At 50.0% G+C, this 16,605-nt stretch overlaps 2 protein-coding genes across 6 annotated transcripts in view; one reads left to right on the forward strand and one right to left on the reverse strand.

Moving 5' to 3' along the window:
- The first annotated feature begins 1,962 nt into the window (after positions 1-1,962).
- ADPGK (ADP dependent glucokinase) lies at positions 1,963-14,553 on the forward strand. Of its 4 annotated transcripts, none has more exons than XM_059481938.1 (7): positions 1,963-2,181; positions 4,798-5,023; positions 6,298-6,360; positions 6,614-6,734; positions 7,065-7,261; positions 7,969-8,067; positions 8,503-14,553. In XM_059481938.1, exons 1-7 carry the CDS (start codon positions 1,967-1,969, stop codon positions 9,052-9,054), a joined length of 1,473 nt encoding a protein of 490 aa, XP_059337921.1. In that variant the 5' UTR covers positions 1,963-1,966; the 3' UTR covers positions 9,055-14,553. The 4 variants fall into 4 exon arrangements, with proteins under 4 accessions (XP_059337921.1, XP_059337922.1, XP_059337923.1 ...); XM_059481939.1 differs by having other exon boundaries at positions 8,506-14,553; XM_059481940.1 differs by lacking the exon at positions 1,963-2,181 and having other exon boundaries at positions 4,849-5,023; positions 7,019-7,261.
- BBS4 (Bardet-Biedl syndrome 4) overlaps positions 14,154-16,605 on the reverse strand; it is a 35,463-nt gene continuing 33,011 nt past the window's right edge. For both annotated transcript variants that reach the window (XM_059481936.1, XM_059481937.1), the window contains one exon: positions 14,154-15,619. In XM_059481936.1, the coding sequence (XP_059337919.1) occupies positions 15,462-15,619 (158 nt within the window). In that variant the 3' untranslated portion in view covers positions 14,154-15,461. The remainder of the gene's footprint in view (positions 15,620-16,605) is intronic.

The following is a 16,605-nucleotide window of genomic DNA, read 5'->3' on the forward strand; positions in this document are numbered from 1 at the left end:
ATGGGACTAATAATGGGGTCCCCAAGCAGTGACAATGCTCTGCCCCAGGGGAACATCTAATTATGATGTTCTGTGACAGGGCTATAAATACCCCTGGCCCCACAGGTGAAGCCCTCATTGCAGCAAGGTTTTGGGGCAGGCAGGTATGTACTCTGCTGTCTCTGCCTGCCTGGGCTGGAGAGCTGTTGGTAACCATGAGAGCCTCACAGGCCTCTCCCCCAGGGAGTGTGAAACCAGCGAGATTTCATAAACACACACGGATCAAACATCTGCCAGGAAAGCACCGAAGAGGAAATGATTAAATCTGCTCAAATGAAAAAGCTGCTGACAAAAACCAAAGAGCACCTGAGCAAAGGAAAAGGGGAGTTACACCTTAACCAAGCAACTCTGGTGAGCTCAACAGGGTCTGAGAGGAAAAGATGATCACTCTGTGAAGGGCTGCTATGGCAGGAAGGTATTTGAGGATAAATAACTTCATGAAGGATCTATTGAAAAATAGGGAAGGCAGAAAAGCCTCTAGTTTGTCTTCACAATTCTGTTCTTCAAGATCATTACATTACTGCTTTAGACTCACAATCCCAGTCATGCCCCTGGTCACTATCAGCTGTCAGGTGAGGAGGTTCTCACTCTCTCCTTCACCACCTGGCCTGCCCATCTTTGCACCCTCAAAGCTCTGAGGAATAATTTCAGAGAAAGAGAATACATAAATAAATGAGGATGTCCTTTATGGCAATGTCTAGGAAGAAAGGGAACCTGATGGGGAGCCACTGAGCCATGAGGGCCAGACACAAATCCATGGCACGGCTGCTGACTAAATACCAGCCTAAAAAGAAAGAAAAAGCAGCAAAAAAGCCTTTCACCAATTTATCTCCTTTACTGCTTGCTTTGTAAGAGTCTGAGGAGATGACAATCACTCACAACACAGAACTGAATAAGGAAATTATCGGCTGCCTCAGCCAACGCGCTGTGGCACACAGTTGTCAAACTCTTGCAAATTTTGTCAGAAATCTCTGAGTGAACGCTCCTGCAATTTCTAAAGAAGCCCAGAAAAACTCCCTTTCATTAGAAAGGGAAACCTCCCTTCTTGCTCACTAGGGCATCTCTCTGAGGAACGCACCAGGCAGCAAAGGGCGTTCCCAGTCCCGCTCCCAGCGCCGGTGCCCTCAGGGCTGTGGGCAGCTCTAATGAGGCCACCGCACCCTGGGGAAGGCACGAAACTGAGACAGACCAAGAGCTTTTTAACAAATTAAAAAAAAAAAAAACAGATTAGGGTTGGTTATCAGTGACTGGGTTGATGGATGTGAGCCTTTACAGAAACTTCGGTGTCAGGCAGGGCAGAGGAGCTGTGGGACTACAGGCACTGCGCTGTTGGGGCAGAGTGGAAATACAACACAGACCCACAAAGGTGCTGGGGAACAAAGAAATAACGGCACCGTGAGGGGGAACCCCGGGGAGGGGATGGCCAGCAGTACCACGTACGTAGGAGGGTGCAGGCATCAGCTCAGCGCTACCGAAGGCCCCAACACCGGGGCAGTGCTCACCGCGGGCTCCTCATCCCGGCTGCCTGAGAGCCCGGCCCGTTCCCGGAGGGCTCGGCCCGGCAGTGCCGTGAGGGAGCCTCTGTCCCGCCACCTCCCCTCACGACGCGCCGCCCGCTGCCGCCTATGCTATTCTCGTGCCGAGTTACGCAGGTGACGTAGCGGCATTACCGGGCCGCACGCAAGTTTCGCAGAGAGGAGCGCTATTCCCATACCGATTTACGCAAGTAGCGCAACCGCACGGCCGAGCCGCACGCAGATTGCGCAGGAAAGACAGCGCGCCGGGATTCCCGAAGAGATTTACGCCATCCGCTGGCCGGCGGGGGCGGGGCGCTACGGAGGCGGCGTAACGAGGCCCCCGTCGGCGGCGCCCCGCCTCAGCCGCGGCGGCGGGGGAGGAGGAAGAGCAGCGGAGCGCGCCCGGCGCGATGTGGCAGCGGTCGGTGTGCGTGGGCCTGCTGGCCCTGGCGCTGGGCTACCTGTGCGTGCTGGGCCCCGAGCTGCCCCCCGCGGCCCTGCGGCAGCTCTCGGCCTCGCTGCTGGGGACGCTGCGCCGCGCCCGCTCGCTGGAGGCGCGCACGGTGGCGGCCTGGCAGGCGGCCATTGTCCGCCCCGCGCGCGGCTGGGCGCGCGTCGCCGTCGGGTAGGTGCGGGAGCGCGCGGGGAGCGCCCCTGGCGGCGGGGCGGGAGCGCGCCTGGGCCGGGATGCGCGTCCCGGTGCCCACGTGTGCGGGTGCGGATGTGCGGGTACCGATGTGCTGCGGCCCCGGCGGGCAGGGGGATGGATCCCGTACCTGTCTCTCCGCCGCCCAGGTGACAGCACACCTGCAGAGCTGCTTCCAGCTCTGGGGTCCCCAAAATCAGGACGCGGAGTTGCTGGAGCAAATCTAGAGGAGACCACGGAGATGCTCTGAGGGTGGAGCCCTCTGCTCGGGAGCCAGGCTGGGAGAGCTGGGGGTGCTCACCTGGACAAGAAAAGGCTCCAGGGAAACCTCAGAGCCCCTGCCAAGGCCTGAAGGGGCTCCAGGAGAGCTGGAGAGGGACTGGGGACAAGGGATGAAGGGACAGGACACAGGGAGTGGCTTCCACTGCCAGAGGGCAGGGATGGATGGGATATTGGGAAGGAATTCTTCCCTGTGAGGTGGTGAGGCCCTGGCACAGGGTGCCCAGAGCAACTGTGGCTGCCCCTGGATCCCTGGCAGTGCCTAAGGTGAAGGGCGCTTGGAGCAGCCTGGGATAGTGGAAGGTGTCCCTGCCCATGGCAGGGGATGGAGCCAGATGACCTTGAAGGTCCCTTCCAACCCAAACCATTCCACGATTCCATGAAAAAGAGCTGGATGTGAGTGCAGCGCCTCCCGCAGTGCTGCTCAGTCTGAGTTGGATGTTGGCCGAGGGGATCAATGATCCAGAACACTCCTGTAGTGGGGATTTAAGCTGGGCTCTGGCCCTCTTGGAGCCCTTCTCAGAGATATTATTCCTAGCTTGATTGTCTGTAAAACAACTTTGTGTACAGTCTGAGGGTGGGGGTTAGGGTCAGTTGGAGCTGCTGGTCCATCCAGCAAAGGCTGGCAATAAATAGGTACCAGAGACAAGTTATAAAATGGAGAAAGGAGTAAAGCCTTTTTTTGGGAAGAGGTAACTGAGTCCAGACAGAGCTGGAGAGAGATAAGGAGGGAAGGGACAGGGAAGGCAATGGATGTTGAGCTCAGGGAAATTCAACACCCTTTCTGTTTTTAAAGTAGGAAGAGAACAAGGGGAAAGTTCAGGAATGTCACATTGATCTTATATTTAGCGCTTGACTCACTTTCTTTTAAATCTATGGACATGGCAGGTAACTTGACTGTGACTGGAAGAATCATCCTTTGGATGCTGGAAGGAGTTATCCACATCCATGGCTGTGTGGCTCTGTGTTAGCAGAGGAATATGACGTAGTTTATCCCCTTGGGTCTGTAATGATTCATTAAAACATAAATTTGGGGCTACAATTCTGCTTGAATTTATGGTTTCTTTTCTCTGTGATGCTAGGGAATTTCTGTGTCCTTGGTGTAGCAGGTGATGCACATCCAGAGGATTTCTGGGTTGGTTACCTTGTGGAATGGAAAGCCTCAGGGTTTTTCATGTCCTTTATTTTGTGTGATGCAGCTTTTTTTTGTTGCAGCCCAAATGTGACTCCTGAGAGGTCACTGCCATGGAATGCTGAGTGCTGAGCACTCCTCACTGCCAGGGAGCAGGAACTGGCCTTGGAGTGTCCTGGGGGGACATGTGGAGAAACTCAGGGATCCTGCACAAGTTTGATTGATGGTTTGGATCCCTGTCAGGGAAATGTGGGCCACAAGAACAGAAATGGCACTTGACAGCAGCTACAGAAGGTGTTTAAATTGCATCTCTGTGCAGTTGCTGGTGTTATCTCAGGAAGTATTTCCTATTTGTTGTTATTGCTCTGAAAACACAGAGTGAGACAAGGGCAAGTGTTTCTAAATTGTCTTCTGGGGTTCTGGTTCCTGCCAGTAAGTCTCCTGTCCTGTAGTCTGAATTAGACTGTGATTGAATCAATGGGACATGGGGACTGGAAGTCAGACTTTCCAAAAAAAGCCTGGATCTGCTGAAATGGTTCTTATCCCTCCCTTACAATCGCAGGATTTCTCTCCTGTTTCCACTGCGTGCTGTTTCTGTAAGGTTGGGATGATCCTTTGGAAACTCATTTTCAAATATTTCAACTGATAAATTGCTCTCTTGACTTTCTGTAAACAGAGCCAGCCTGTGTGGGGAGTTGTGTGTGGGTTGGCTGTTATTAGCAATAGCTGAAACTCCAGAGGCAGATCTAGCTGACTTAAACGCTTTCAGTTTTGTTTCTGACATGCAGTTTTGAATCACATGCACATTTTAAACCCAAAATACATGGGTATTAGAAGCTTTTAAGAATTTAAAATGCCACTGTTACTATTCCGGTTCTTTTTAAGCAAGCCCAAGGCAGGAAATGAAGTAGAACCTGTGTTGTAACATACTCAACCACCTTTGGAGCACAGAGCTTTCCTTGTTTTCGTGGAGCAGAAAGTTAGAAATCCCTCCCTGAGCACAATAAAAGCTAGTCAGGCAGGGAAAACTTTAGGAGAGAATTTCAGGAAATTGCTGTGCCTTTTTTCCTTTGGCTGCTTGTTCTCCCCCTGCAGAGTCAGGGATGTGACCTCCCTGCCCTCCCAGGTGCCCTGAGGTCTGGCTGCTTTTCCCAGGACGCCTTTTCTTTCTTTCTCTCTCCCAGCGTCAACGCCTGCGTGGACGTGGTTCTGTCTGGGGTGAAGCTGCTGGAGGCTCTGGGGCTGGAGCCCAGTGATGGGAAGGACCATGCAGTGCTGAACTCTGGGCAGGACCTGAAGGAGGCTTTTGCCCATTTCATGGAGAGAGGGGCGGCTGCCGAGCGCTTCTTCAGCGACGCCGAGGCCTTCCAGGACATTGCGCGCACAGCCTCGGAGCACCCCGCAGCTCAGGTGGGTCTGCAGCCAGGGAATCCTTGGAAATCCTTGGAAATCCTCTTCCTGACTGCCTTGGCACTGCTGACCTTCATTCTCCCTCTGGAGAGCAAATCATTGAGGGAGAAGTTTGTGGTGCAGCTTGAGTTGTGTTCATGGTTTTTCCTGGGATTCTGTCCCCGCTGTAAATGAGGGGGGTTCAATGGTTTCTCCCCTGCTGACATTCCCAAACTGAAATTCAGAGATGTCTCTTGGGAGCCAGATGGGGCTGAGGATGTGAAAGAGGCTGGGAGTGAGGAGTTGCCTGATTTTTAGCTGTATGGCCTGTTTTCTGTGGGAGAAGCCAGGAGTGGTTTGGGTTGGAAGGGACCTCAAAGCCCATCCAGTGCCACCCTCTGCCATGGCAGGGACACCTTCCACTGTCCCAGGCTGCTCCAAGCCCTGTCCAACCTCACCTTGGGATCCAGGGGCAGCCACAGTTGCTCTGGGCACCCTGTGCCAGGGCCTCACCACCTCACAGGGAAGAATTCCTTCCCAATATCCCATCCATCCCTGCCCTCTGGCAGTGGGAGCCATTCCCTGTGTGCTGTCCCTCCATCCCTTGTCCCCAGTCCCTCTCCAGCTCTCCTTGGCAGGGGCTCTGAACTCTGCCTGAAGCCTTCTCTTGTCCAGGTGAGCACTTCCAGCTCTCCCAGCCTGGCTCCAGAGCAGCCCTTGGATCTTCTCCATGGCCTCCTCTGAGCACCTGTGACCTCAGGTCAACCCATATTCACTGCTTTTCAAGCTCAAATCACAGTTTAACTGCAAAATTTGAACTTTACTACTGAAGAAACTTCCACAGTTCCTTTCACTTCACATGGGCACAGGCACCAGGTTTCAACTCAGCCTCAAACTGGAGCAAGAATTGCTGCAGATTTTAAATGATTCCTTGTCAGCCTTGCTAAAAACCCACAGGGCTTTAGCCACAGAGAGGTTGCACAGGAGCAAGGGCTGTTAATGTGCTGAATGAGTTTGTTTTTACAGTGCTGTCAGTGTTGGGGATTAATTGATTTTTACAGGGCTGTTACCTGAAGGTGAATATTAAGATTATAAAAATAAAGAATGCTGAACTGGTTGAGATTTCACTGAGAATTGTGAGATCATTTTGCCTTCAGCCCCAACAACCTTTAGTAACTTGGGTACTGCTGAACCTTGTTCCAAAAGCCAAAATCTCCAGCCTGTGCTGAGGCCTAAATGTGTTTAAAGGTCCCAAAGCAAGGGGATGCCCACACCCAGCTCTGTTTGTTTTACAGCTTTACGTGGGAGGAAATGCTGCTCTCATCGGGCAGAAGCTTGCAACAAACCCAGACCTGAAGGTACACACATGTTGCAAACATCTCATGCCATTTGCTTGTGTTCTATAATTTGCTTGTCTCATGTTACTTCTATGTAGATTTTGGGGATTTTGCAGTTATTTCTTAGGTTCTGCTGGTGGAACATATGGTTGGACTTCCAAGCTGATTTTTAAAAATTGAATTATTAACTTTTTAAAATCAGTTGTGTACTAGATGCTGAAATTTTGGCAAGGGACATGGCAAGGCAAACTGTTTGTTTTTCCTTGTTTCCTAGATCCTCCTTTGTGGCCCAGTTGGTCCCAAACTCCACGAACTGCTCGATGACAATGTGGTTGTGCCACCTGAATCCATGCAGGAAAGAGATGAATTCCATCTTATCTTGGAATATCAAGCAGGTACAATGGAGCAGGGGTTCAGTGGTATCCCTGCACATCACTAAGATTGGTGCACAGCCTGAGGGGTGTCATTCTGAACCTCCACAAACACTACAATGCTCCCTGAAAACAGAGATTTAACCGTGTTAAATCTGATGAAACTCAGGGTAACCTTCTGTAATGAATTGTTGGTAACCGCTGATGAAATTCAGGGTAACCTTCACGTAATGAAGGTTAAAACAGTAAAAGCTAAAATGGCTTTTCTTGCTGCTGATGGAACCCATTGAATTTGTGATTTTGCCCAGGAACAAAGCAGTTCACACACACTTAGTGCTGTTTGCTCCACCCCAGGTGAGCAGTGGGGCCGGGTGAGGGCACCTGCTGCCAACCGCTTCATCTTCTCCCACGACCTGTCCAACGGCGCCCTGAACATGCTGGAGGTGTTTGTGTCCAGCCTGGATGAGTTCCAGCCTGACCTGGTGGTGCTTTCAGGACTTCACATGATGGAAGGGCAGAGCAAGGAGATGAGACAGAGGCGACTCATGGAGGTGAGATACAGAATCCCTGGATTTCCTTCAGTTCCTCTCCAGGTGTTTTTTGTTTCCCCAGGTTTGAAGGTATAGGAAGGCTGTGCCTTCAGAGCTCCCACAGATCTCAGTACTGGCTGCCTAAAGGAGAGTGGGAGCTGCAGGAATGGCTGAAGTCTAATCATGTAACACTGTCTCTTCTTAGATTCTGTGGCTTGTCTAGGGAAAAGAAGGGCTGGTGGCCTGGCTGGAGGGTGTTGATGTGGTTACTGGGCTTATCTAGCAGTTAAACCAGGCTTTTTCTATGCTGGACACGGATGATCCAGGTTATAATCAACACCTGCATTCCTTAAAGACAACCTGTGTTGTGCCACCTGTTTTACAGCTGAGGGCTTATCCTGATGCAAGGCTTTGACATTTTTCACGTTCTGGGATCAGCTCCTCTGCAGCTGCTTCAGATTTGTGAGGTTTTTGGAATTAATCCATTAGAAAGGTTCTGAGCTGGAGCATATTAAGGCTAGATAGCTTTCCTGCTTGGGATTCTGCAAACTAGAAGTTGTTTTATTTTCTCTCCTTAGCAGTACATACACAGGTCAGACATCCCATTGAATTGTTTATATCCACACACAGGGAGATTAAAGGATGTGTATCTTGAGTCACAACCCTTTTTCTTCTTATGTTCCTTAATAAATATGTCTTCTAAGGTTGTTTTTTCCTTTTTCGTGTAGGCTGTAGCCTCCATCTCTGATATCCCAACCGACATTCCCATACACCTGGAGCTGGCCAGTATGACTGATCAGGATTTTATGAGCAACATTGTGCATCAGGTAAGGAAAATGAAAGGATGTGCTCTTTTCACTTCAGTATCACAGTGCATGAATACAGAAATCAAAACTCAACATTTGGACTATACATTGGAAGATGAACTGAGGAATGAATTTGAGCTGAGTTTACAATTTTAAATTCTGCAAAGAAATTGAGGGATATTTTCTTTCATGGTGGTTCCTTGTTTGGCTTGACACAGCTCTGATCTCAGTGTTATGTTTTATGTGGAGCTGATGTGTCGTTATTCTTTTACTGTCTGGAAAATACATTGCACCAAATGGAATGTTTTCTTGGCTAAGTAATTCTTGCCAACTTGTGGAAGTGCAGTGACTGGGAAACTGGGTGCTGCTTCTGCTGAGCCAGCAACAGGGCACTGCAAGGACTCCCAGGTGTGACTCCGCTCCTGAAGGCAAACGTGCTGGCCCTGTTTCTGTTAGCAGGTCTTTCCCCTGGTGAACTCCATCGGGCTGAACGAGCAGGAGCTGCTGTTCCTCACCCAGTCTGCCTCTGGTCCCCACGCCTCCCTGGCCTCCTGGAGCGGCATTCCCGACGTGGGGGTGGTCAGTGACATCCTCTTCTGGATCCTGAAGGAGCACGGCAAGACGGCAGAACGGGCCTCGGACCTGACCCGGATCCACTTCCACACGCTGGCCTACCACATCCTGGTCACCGTGGACGGCCACTGGGGCAACCAGGCAGCAGCAGTGGCAGCTGGGGCCAGGGCTGCTGGCACCCAGGCCTGTGCCACCGACACCATCGACACCGCCAAGGTCTTCCTCAAAGCTCCCCTGGAGTTCGTCACCTCCCACACGGAGGCACCATCCAAAATCTCCCTCAATCCAGACGAGCCCGTGGTGCAGTGGCACAGGGAAGGCATCTCCTTCCACTTCACCCCTGTGCTGGTGTGCAAGGACCCCGTGCGGACCGTTGGGCTCGGGGACGCCATCTCAGCCGAGGGACTGCTCTACTCTGAAGCGTATCCTCAGTAGCAAACCAGGAGCCTCCTTCTTCTCCAGCACCGCACGGTGTCTGAGAGCCGTGGATTGGCATTTGAAGCAGTGGTGGTATAGGAACAGAAGCAGGGTGTGGTGTGTTTTCTGGGTATAACTGTCAAAGAGCCAAAGAATAATTCCAGGTATAAACTGTCAGCTACATTCCAGTCACTCAGCAGTGACTCGAGCGCTTCACGTGCAGGTCAGGTGCAAAGGTTTTAGTATTTAATGTGAAAACTGGCTTTGTCTTAAGGGGGAGGGACACAAAGACCAAAATCCCTGGCTGGCAAAGTTTGCTGCTCGTAGCTCAGAGTGGATCTTTTCTGGTAGTGCTGCAAAGTGCAGCAGCAGGACATTTCCTGCCCCTGGATCCCAGGGAGAGCACAGCAGTGCCCAGCCCTGCCTCTGGTAAATTCAAAATAAAAGGCTTGTGGGTTATCTCCTCCCAGCACTTTGCAAACCTTCCTTGGGGTGAGGATGGAGTTACTGCCTGGTGCAATCACCTCTCCGTGTGCCCAGCCCCAGAGGGAGCCACGGTCCCAAAATGTGACACAGACTGAACCTACTCCAGGCTGCACAGGTGACTCTGGACATCTGTGACTAAGGGTGTTCCACATGAGCAGCCTGTGCTTAGTTTTTAGGAAACGAGGAGCGAAGATAATCAGGTTTTCTTTTTGGGGGACAGCTCTGTTTCCCTGCCAGGGAACCCCAAACCATTCCCTGTGTTTGCTGTACACTAAATACTCTGCTAATGGCGTGTTACAGAAAAGCTCTTGAGTGCTGGAGACTCGTTTTTGGTTGTTTGAGAATGGTTGTGCCAAATTCTTCAGTCTCCCTGCCCTCTATTAGGAAAGGTTAATATATCAGGGAGGGTCACTCTGGAAGCTCAAAAGCAGAATTTTCCAGGTAAGACTGAAGTGAGGTGGCCTTTTTAGGGTGTGATGTTGGGATTTTTTTGACTAGGTCACTGATAGTTTCTTTGCTCTGGCCTGTGAAATTAAAAAAGCAGAATCATGTGTCCTTGTTAAATACTTTGCTTCTATTTTTTTACCTTTCACAGTCACACGCTAAGAATTGCAGAGCACCAGCATGGTTTTGTCTCTGGCCACTTGAGGAACCTGGAGTGTGTTTGCACAGCTCTCAAGCCAGTTCTCAGTAGAACTGGGTTAAGTGCAATCAGCCTGTCTGGGCAAGCCTGTGCCTTAGCAGAGCTTGCAGAGGTTGTTCCAGGTCAGTCTTTGCACCTGAATGGAGGGAGGAGAGTCTGTGTCACTCAGGGTGGAGTGATCTGTTGCAGTAACACTGTCAGGCTGCTGTCAGTGGTGCTCTCTGTTGGGAAAAGCCATCCTGGCTGCTCTGCAAGGATGCAAATTGGCAGCTGCTGTACTTGCACTGACTCAGCACACAATGCTGTCTGTCATGAGTATTCAGCTTTCCCCCTGAGCAGTGTTCTAAGTGCAGTCAGTGCTGTGTTTTCCTGCAGCTCAGCCCACCTTGAGCTTCCCTTCAGTGTCAGCATTTTATCCAGGTGGAGGATCTTCTTAAGACTTGAGGCATTTCTGCCCAGATTATTTTTTTATGAAGATGATTATTACTACTATTATTATTATTATTGATAAACTGTAGCACAGGAGTTCTGCTTTAGTCTTCCAAAACTGAAAATAAATGCAAAGAACCTCTCTTTTTGACTCACTTAGAGGTCCAAGGCCATCAGCAAGGCAGTTTTGCAGCCTGGGGTGGTGGCCTTTTGGCACTCTACTCACTCCTAGGGCCACCAAAGGCCATGGATCTGCCAGCTGGAAACTGATCCTTGGCTTGTACTGTGCATTCTGGACCTGGAAACAAAACTAAATACACACAAGCTGTCACCAGCAATGGCCCTGCTGCTGGATTTCACTTCTTTCTTGCTAAAACACTTCCAGGGATGTGAGGCTGATGGGACTGACATTCCTTAGGGCCACCTAAAAATGTGTGACTGCACATACAGGCCTTGTGCCAGGGTCAGCTGTGCTTGCACTGATCAGGAACATGAGAGGCTAAAATTAGCTTTTATAATCTGAGTCAGTAACTGCTGCAAAGAATCATGAAAAAGGAGCTTACTCCTTAGGAATCATCTGGGCCCAAAAGCTTAATTAATATAATTATTGTTAGCTCCTTCTTCCTGCTGCTCCTCACAGGTAAACATTTCTGCTGCAGCCCATTGTGGGTGTGCTGGGAACACCTGGCATGGGGAGTCCCAGCTCTAATCCCAGCAGCTGGGCATGGCCAGGCTGCTGCTCTACCCAAATCTGTTTTATCAGGCACATGGAGGTCATCTGCACCCAAAGTCACTTCCCAAAGAGAATCCTTAACCACCATGACCTGTTCATCAGCTGTGCCAGTGGGATCCCTGATTAAGTTGTGGAACAATCTATATGGTAATAAATCTGAATTGAATGGAGGGGCCCAGCAGCCTTTGCTTTGTTTCACATGCTGTGAACATGATGTGCTTAACTTCCTTCTGCCTTCCCAAATTAATGACAGAGCTGCTGAAATGCTTCCCCTGTACTTGCAGTCTCACACCTCTGCACAGCTACAGTAGTGACAACAAAGAAAAGCTGCTTCAACAGCTGCAGAAATACCAAAGCTTCAAAACCAGGCTTGAGCTGACCCTGTTCCCCCTCATCCTCTGTCTCTACAAATTCTGTTTGTTCTCCTGTGTTACTTGTACCTTGAAATCCTTAGTGATGGATGGCTCAAACCTCAGCCAGCCTCACTCCTGGAGCAGGGTTTGCAATGGAAATATTTATTCACACAGATTCTGCTGGAGATGCAGCAGCAGAGCTCAGCACTGTGACAGCTCTCCATGGTATTTTCACTTGTGTGTTCCTGCAGCCACCTTGGCTTAGGTTTATTTTGCCTTATCCATGATCCAAAATTAGCATTCTTCCATGTTTTCTGTGTATGGCACTTGCTGAGGGTCAAGTGCTGATTATTTGGAGGTGTGAATCCCAGGGGCCTGGCAGACCTCAAAGGACACATTCCTTCTCCCTGTGCCCTTGGGGCTGTGCCATGGAAGAGCCAATCCCAAACCCAACTCTGGCCACTTTAAGGGCTCTTTACCTCTGTTCCTCTCCAGGGGAGTTTCTCAGCATTACTCAGAATTACTTGATTTTCTTTTGTTTCCTGGTTATCTCCTGTTGGGATGTGTGAGATCCAGTCAAGTCTGACCTCCCTTTCCAAGTTCATTTACAGAACTGGTGCTGAAATGTTCTTCCTCAGCCTTTAGCAAAGACCTCATGAACTGCTTTGTGCTGGATGTTTTAGAGCTCAGCTCAGCTCATTAGCCACTGGAATCCAAAGCCTGGAGAGCAGCAGAGCACTAAATCCATCCCAAAACCCAGTGGAAAACTGTCAGCAGTTGTGCTTGGGTTCTTTTTTCACTATTTATTCTGTAATGATACACTGAATTATCAGGGGTTTTGTGCCACAGGGTGACTTTTCCAACCATGTCCTGAGCAAAGAGTTAAATAATGGGACAGTTCTGTAAAATGGTACAACAGAACTCAATTTCCAGTTATCCTAAAATGTGGGTTGGGGGTTCTTTTGGAGCTTGCAGCTTAGGTGAAAGCTGAGGGTTGTGAGTGAGTGAACAGCTCAAGTGTCTCTGTGCCAGTATTGTCTCTGTGCCATCTGTCCAGAGCAGCCCTGGCACAGATTTGTGTCACAATTGCTGCCTTGCTATTCCTGGGCTAAGGAACTCAGAGTGTTGGGGAGAACAGGAGAAAAGCAGAGGAAAATACTGGATCTGAGTAACCTTCAGTAAAACTTGGGATTTCTGAGCCAGGAATGCTGGTTCTGCCTCTTGGAGATGTTGGATGAAGTTCTCCTCTTTCACTCTGGTATCTCAGCTGGATCCAGGCAGGGTTCTCAGGGAGTCACTGATCCAGGCTCTGGTGGAAGATGCTCCCTCAGGAAAGGAGAGGTGCAGGTTGCAAACAGCACATGGCCATTCCCTCCTGTGCCAGGAGCTCTGTTCCAACAGCCTGGCATCAGCCTGTGCCCAGCAGAGCTCCCAGCAGCTGAGGAACACAAATGATGGCAGCAATTATCCCATTTAAATGCAAGGGGAGGCAATGGAAAACAAAACCTGGAAACCTCTCCTGTGAATTTCTCAGGAAAGCTGGCCCTCAGTGCAGACTGGGTAGAACTGGGCTCAAATCTCACCTGTGTCTTCCATTAAAAACACAGATTTTTTGGAGCAGGGTGGTTGGAGGGAGTGGTAAAGCTTTCCTTGTAGCAGAACTGGGTTTTCTCTTCTAGAAAAGTCTTGGCAGATGGAGTACTTGTTACAACATGGGCTCTTTTTGAATGCATTTATGTGTGGAGCTTATTATTTTAGCAAAGCTTTCCCTCATTCAGCACTGAGTCTGTCTCTGCAGAAGAGGCTTTACCAACTGAAACCCACTCCCCAGCTGGGCAATCTAAATTCTCAACAGCTTTAAGGCCCCCACATCCACCTTGCTCAGTCACAACTAAGCACAGGAGCACAGCATGTAGCCACTAATCCTGCCTGTAGCATAAATCAGCATCCAGTTGTCTCAGGGACCTCAACACCACATTTTTTGGGTTGAACACATGTTGCTGGATAGACAGATCATTACTTTTGGCTGGAAAAAGGTCTTGCCACTCAGGCATTGATGTTTGAATTACTTCTGTTTCCTGTGCAGAAGCCAAGATGCAAAATACCTTGTGAGCTCTGCTTTACCCTGTTCATCACAGACCTTTCCCTAAAAAGGGGAAGAAAAGTCCTAAAGCAGATGGTTTCTGCTTCCCTCGAAATTAAGCTCATGATTCTTTCCAGTTAAGGGGGAGAAAAGAGGGGATTAGAATTATGGCTGATGCCAGAAACAGGTTTTGGAACATAAGGTGTGATTTCCAAAATCCCTAAATGCCTCAGTGCAGTCCTGCTGAAGAGTCCCTTGCCCAATTCCAGCTGAAAGGGCAGTCCAGCCTCATTACCATTAGCACAAAAATGCTCTGCAGAATGATCCCAGGAATTCACTGCATGCAAATGCCACCATCACCATGCCCAGGGGAGGAAAGGGGACAGGACAGCAATTGCAGCTCTATTTATTATCCAACTGGAATTACATATTTAAAAATGCTCCCCTAGACATGAAGCTCCTAGGAAGAAAGAATGTGTTACTGCTTCATTTCATAGAAGAATTGGTTCACTGTTGCATAAGCTTTTCACAAAATATATATTTAAAATAAATGCCTTCACAGTACCTCCAAGTGCAGTATGTGCTCCCTGTGTGACACTTATCCCATCAAAGCATCATAGGACAAAAATCTGCCTTGAATTCAAGTTTTGGGGCTGAAGTGAAGAATTCACAGCCCCTGCCCACCCCTGCTCTTCAATCCTCACCTCTTCTTCCCAGGCACTCTGTTAGGCTGCAGGGACTTTCAGTATAAGAAGTTAAATGTGAATAAAAATCTCTGCACTGTACCTGACTGACACTGTCTCGTCTGGTTTGTTTCAAATTGCCAATGCTCTGCAAAAAAATTCTGTTCAACTCCTGGCAGGAGGGAATCCTTACAGAAGTGCTGCCCTGGGGCTGAACGGACACAAAACCCAGAAGAAAGGACACCTGAGAGGAAAAAAAGCCACATTTAAGATAAGCAGTCAGTTTGGGATACCAGAACCCAGGGGAAAGTGAGGGGTTCTACTCTTTCAGTGTTCTCCAGGGAAGAGGAGAGCACTCCAGCTCCTGGCTGGGCTCTGAAGATGCATTAATGCCTTTTGGATGAGAGCAACAAACCACCAAGCCCAGCTGAAGGCTGGGATGTACCCAGAGCCCTGCTCATGCTGCCTGGACACTGCTGCCTCCAGGATGTTTCCATGAGTAACCTTCCTCTCCTGGGCTGCTCATTAGGGAGGGATACAATCCAAGAGTGCAGAACTAACAGCAGGAAATAAAGTGTCAAACAGCTGGGGAGCTTCACCAGCAAACACAGAGCCCTGAAGCTTCAGTTTACTGGTTCTTTATGCAAAGCTGCTCACCAGTTCAGCCATTGGGAGGGTTTGATTCTCCTCACCACCCAGGATTCTAAATCACTACTGCTGGCTTTGCTAAGGGTCCTTCTGGAGGACTCACACCCAGCCTGGGGAGAGCTGGACCCTCCAGCTGTGTGGTGAGTTGTGACTGCACTAAGAGTAGCTACACACACCTCTGGTCACTGCAGTGACTCCCTGGAACAAGGCAGAGCCACAAGCTGAAATCACTGATAGGAAACAGCTCCATCCAGACTGACAGGCAGTGGGGAGAAGCCACAATGGGGCAGGGTGGGGCAGGTCCCTTTCCCCAGTCCCAGGCAGCCCTGCAGAGGCTCCTGCACTGCCTGTGCTGCCCAGAGCTGCCCTACTCTGCTGCCTCCTGGCTCTGGTGCTTCTCCTTGCCCTGCTCCTCGGGCCCTGTGGGAGCTGGGTTCTCCTCAGGGCTCGTTTCTGAGTCCTGCTCCTGATCTGGCTCCAGAGGCAGGGAGGGAGGCTTCTTTGGCAGAGCTGGTGTTGCAGCACCTGGGGAGAGAACACAGTTAAAGTTACTCTGTGCCCATGTGCGTGCTGTCTGCTCTTTATGTCCCTCCCAGCAGCAGAGGTGCAAAACAATCACAGCTTTTATTTACCCTCAGATTCCTTCTGCCTACCAGTGGTTTGTTGACACTGTGCCTGAAATCCTGCTGAAAGGAAGCTCAGGTACAGTCAGAATTCAGTACAAATGTAGGAATTAACTCATGCCCTGGAAGGGAAAACATTTTCTAGAATAATGAATCTCAGAATGGTCTGGGTTGAACAGGACCTTAAAGCTCATCTCATTCTACCCCCTGCCATGGGCAGGGACACCTCCCACTGTCCCAGGCTGCTCCAAGCCCTGTCCACCCTGGCCTTGGGCACTGCCAGGGATCCAGGGGCAGACACAGCTGCTCGGGGCAACCTGTGCCAGGGCCTGCCCACCCTCACAGGGAAGTGCCACTTCCATTTCCACTGAAGCTGGTTTATGCTCAAGCTGCAAATTGTTGTTTTCACTTCACAGCTTTAGCAAATATGGGGAGAGTTTCCAGGCAGCTAAAGTAGCTACCTACAGAATTAAATCACAACAGGACACAAATGGTTTCTACATTTACATTTAGGGTGCCAACTGATGTTATGAACCAGCTCCCTTCTCTGATCTGGATAATGAAGTCCTTCAGGTACACCCTATACCCTCGGTGTGTTTTACTTTTCAGATCTTCTGGCTAAGTCTTCCCTGCATGGAAAGTTTATTCCATGTGTGAGAAATGGGACAGGTCCTTGGGGATGCCAAAGAAAGAGGCCTGGATTACACAACCACTCTCCTGGTTCAGCCCACAGGCAACAAGACTGAGAGTGACAGAAAATCACCACAATGAGCAACATCCCCAGTGCATTCCTCCTTGGAAGCTGAGGGGTGAGAGGACATGAGCCTTGGAATGGCTCAGGAGATGCTCCCACCCAGCCCCAGCACAGGCAGTGATGGGCTGACCTCC

Source organism: Ammospiza nelsoni, chromosome 14 (assembly GCF_027579445.1).
Source record: "Ammospiza nelsoni isolate bAmmNel1 chromosome 14, bAmmNel1.pri, whole genome shotgun sequence".
Lineage (NCBI taxonomy): Eukaryota > Metazoa > Chordata > Aves > Passeriformes > Passerellidae > Ammospiza > Ammospiza nelsoni.